Raw genomic sequence first — 3,057 nt, 5'->3', positions numbered from 1 at the left:
AAAAAAAAAAAAAAAAAAAAAAAACACTTATCTATAGATATATATTTTTCTTTTAATTAATATACATGTACACATTCTCACTTTAATCAAACAAATGAATCAATATATTGATAAAGATATTTCAATTTCAAATAAGGAGGAACTTATATACTATATAAAAATATTAAATAACCTGGGATCATATGATGGTAAAAATATATATGAATATTATTGATTTTCAATCATATATGACATCTCATTTATGGTTTCTTTCATTTTATCAACTATAGAAACAGTTACACTTATTAAATCTGTAAATGTAGAGAATTACAATTTAAATTACACAGAATCTCTTTCAGTGGTAATATATTATAAGATTTTTAAAAAGTATATATGTCATATAAGAAATCATATAAAGGATAATATATTTTTATTACATATTTCAAAAATTATTATATATATATATATTTATATGTATAATACATTATATCCTTTAAGGTGTCATTCATTTCGACCAACATGCTTAAAATAAATATAAGACAATATAAATACCAATGTTTATATATATTATTTTATAGGGATTCGCTTTCAAAAATGCTTTAAATGTTAAAAGAAAAGAAAAAACGATTCTTGAAAATATTATAACAGATGAAAAATCTAGCGAAAGTGAAAAAAATTGTGCCCAATTACTCAAGTCAAAATTAAATACAGATATAAGAAGCATTGAAAAAAATACATATGCAGTCCTAAAAAATAAATGCATTTCTAGAACAACTGAAGATGTATAATTTGTTTTACATGAGAAAAAAAAAAATATATATTTAAAAAAAAATAAAATATTATATAGAAATAATTATTTCTTTTTATCTTCCCCAAATGTATAAAATTTAATTACATTTTATTACATAATTTATATTCACTACAAAATAAGCTCATATATTATTTTCATTTTTTTAGAAAATCTTAATGTTCTATTGGCATATACTTGGTGATATGTCAAGATATTGTGCAGATACATTTCATGGTATCGATAAAGAGAAAATGCATGAAAAAAGTATGAAGTCTTATTCTTATGCCTTACATTATGCAAACAAAATGAAAATGCCCCCTTCCAGTCCAAAAATGTTAGAGCTATTAGTTAGTTGGACAGGTTAACATATATATATGTACTACATATGTGTTTATCGCTTACACATATTCAATAATACACTGTAAAAATTTATATATATATATATATATATATATCTTTCTTTTTTTTTCAGTATTACATAAAGATATGAATAAAGATATTAATTATTCCATAGAGTTAGCAGCGCAAGCATTTAGAAATGCCATTCAGAATATGCACCTCCTAGAGTAATATAAAAAATTATAATATAAATATGATCTTTTACAAATATATTTATATGTATATATATTAAATATATTTTCATATATTATAATAGATAATATTCAGAATGGATTTATAATAGTATTATTAATAAATATTTTATTTTGTATATTTAGGAATGATGACGAATGCTCCAAAACAATTCGCATATTAGGCATATTAAGGGATAACATAAACAAGTGGTGTCAAAGTAAATTTTTTTCTTTTTTTCTAATCATATAAATATATATATATGTATATATATATATATAATATAATATAATATAATATAATATTTATGATTATATTATTTTTATATTTTTTATGTACATGTTATACATATTTATAGTCAGTGGACGAAAGAATGTAAATGCTCTATTCGAAATAAATGGAGAAAACTTGGATAAATATAAAGACATTATGAATAGTACTCAAACATAAAAAAAAACAATAATAATAATAATAATAATTCATGCATAAATCGTGAAATTTTTTTTCATATTTTTCACATAAGTAAATGATTTATTTGAGGTTATACATATGTTGATTAAAATAGTTGTCAATACATGTATAATTAATGTTCATATTCTTATTTTCCAAATATTGATTTTCTATAAGATTGATTCTTATTAACATAAACAATAGATTTTTTTGTATATATATATATATATATATATATATATATATGTATTAATATATGTAATAAAAAAATAAAGATAAAAACCAAATACAAATTAAATATTACAAAAAAAATAAAAAAAATATATATATGAAAAAACAAAAAAAAATAAAATAAAATAAAAAAGAAGAAAAATTTAATTATAAAAACATATAATGTTTGCATATATATATATTATTAATAAATAAATATATATATATTTTTTAGGATATTATTCCTCTACATTTCTATATTGAGGGGGTATCCAATCGACTGGATTTATATCAGCATTTCTATATCTAACTGCTCTTCTAGCTTCAAGATATTGTGAGAAAGCATGATGATCAATTTCCCCTCCATAATAATGCCATCGAAAATGTTTATAATATTCCTCAGGGTCGATGGTAACTTCTAAAGGTTCAAATTTTTGCATATATAAGGTGAACAATAAAATGGGTGATATAGTAACAACAATAGAACCCATGAGAAGAAAAAAAAATTGGAATTGTCCATAGGTTGCTTTAAATAATTGAAAAAGAGAAAAATGTTTTAAATGATCTTTATTACTAAAAAAGGTAGCTAATTCATCAAGTGTCATTGAATGAATAGAAGGACCTGCCCAATTTCCATGTTGGTAACCTGTTTCTTTTATTCTTCGTGTTTTAAACATATTTATCCATGGATAACTATGTACCTTTCGAGGATCTAAACCATTATATATTCTTGGTGCACTTCCAACCTTAGGAACTTTAAACATTTCGGAATTGGGATAGTATGACTGTAATGTAGCATTGGGAAATAAATATCTTATTTTGCTCCTGGATATGGCCATTATAAAGACTTTATAAAAATATTATTTTATGTATTAACACATTAATATTTGTAAATATATATATATATATATATATATTATTTTCCCTTACAATAAATAAATTTTTTTAGGTGTGTATACAATATTTGTACCATTTATAAAAATGATGAAAAATTTTATTAATATGGATATAAATAATTATATGTATATATATATATATATTTTATATTTTTTTTTTTT

General features: G+C 20.8%; 2 protein-coding genes across 2 annotated transcripts; one reads left to right on the top strand and one right to left on the bottom strand.

Moving 5' to 3' along the window:
* Positions 1 to 94: 94 nt before the first annotated feature.
* PGSY75_0021700 (14-3-3 protein) lies at positions 95 to 1,789 on the top strand (the record flags this gene model as incomplete). Its single annotated transcript, XM_018783360.1, has 7 exons — positions 95 to 188; positions 270 to 340; positions 558 to 761; positions 937 to 1,129; positions 1,242 to 1,335; positions 1,486 to 1,559; positions 1,698 to 1,789. The coding sequence occupies 7 exons, from the start codon at positions 95 to 97 to the stop codon at positions 1,787 to 1,789; spliced, it is 822 nt and encodes a 273-aa protein (XP_018638864.1).
* A 449-nt stretch (positions 1,790 to 2,238) lies between these two features.
* Positions 2,239 to 2,838, bottom strand: PGSY75_0021600 (hypothetical protein; the record flags this gene model as incomplete). Its single annotated transcript, XM_018783359.1, has 1 exon — positions 2,239 to 2,838. One exon carries the CDS (start codon positions 2,836 to 2,838, stop codon positions 2,239 to 2,241), a length of 600 nt encoding a protein of 199 aa, XP_018638863.1.
* Between the last annotated feature and the right edge of the window lie 219 nt (positions 2,839 to 3,057).

Source organism: Plasmodium gaboni, assembly GCF_001602025.1.
Source record: "Plasmodium gaboni strain SY75 chromosome Unknown, whole genome shotgun sequence".
NCBI lineage: Eukaryota > Apicomplexa > Aconoidasida > Haemosporida > Plasmodiidae > Plasmodium > Plasmodium gaboni.
This window is presented reverse-complemented; position numbering and strand designations above follow the sequence as displayed.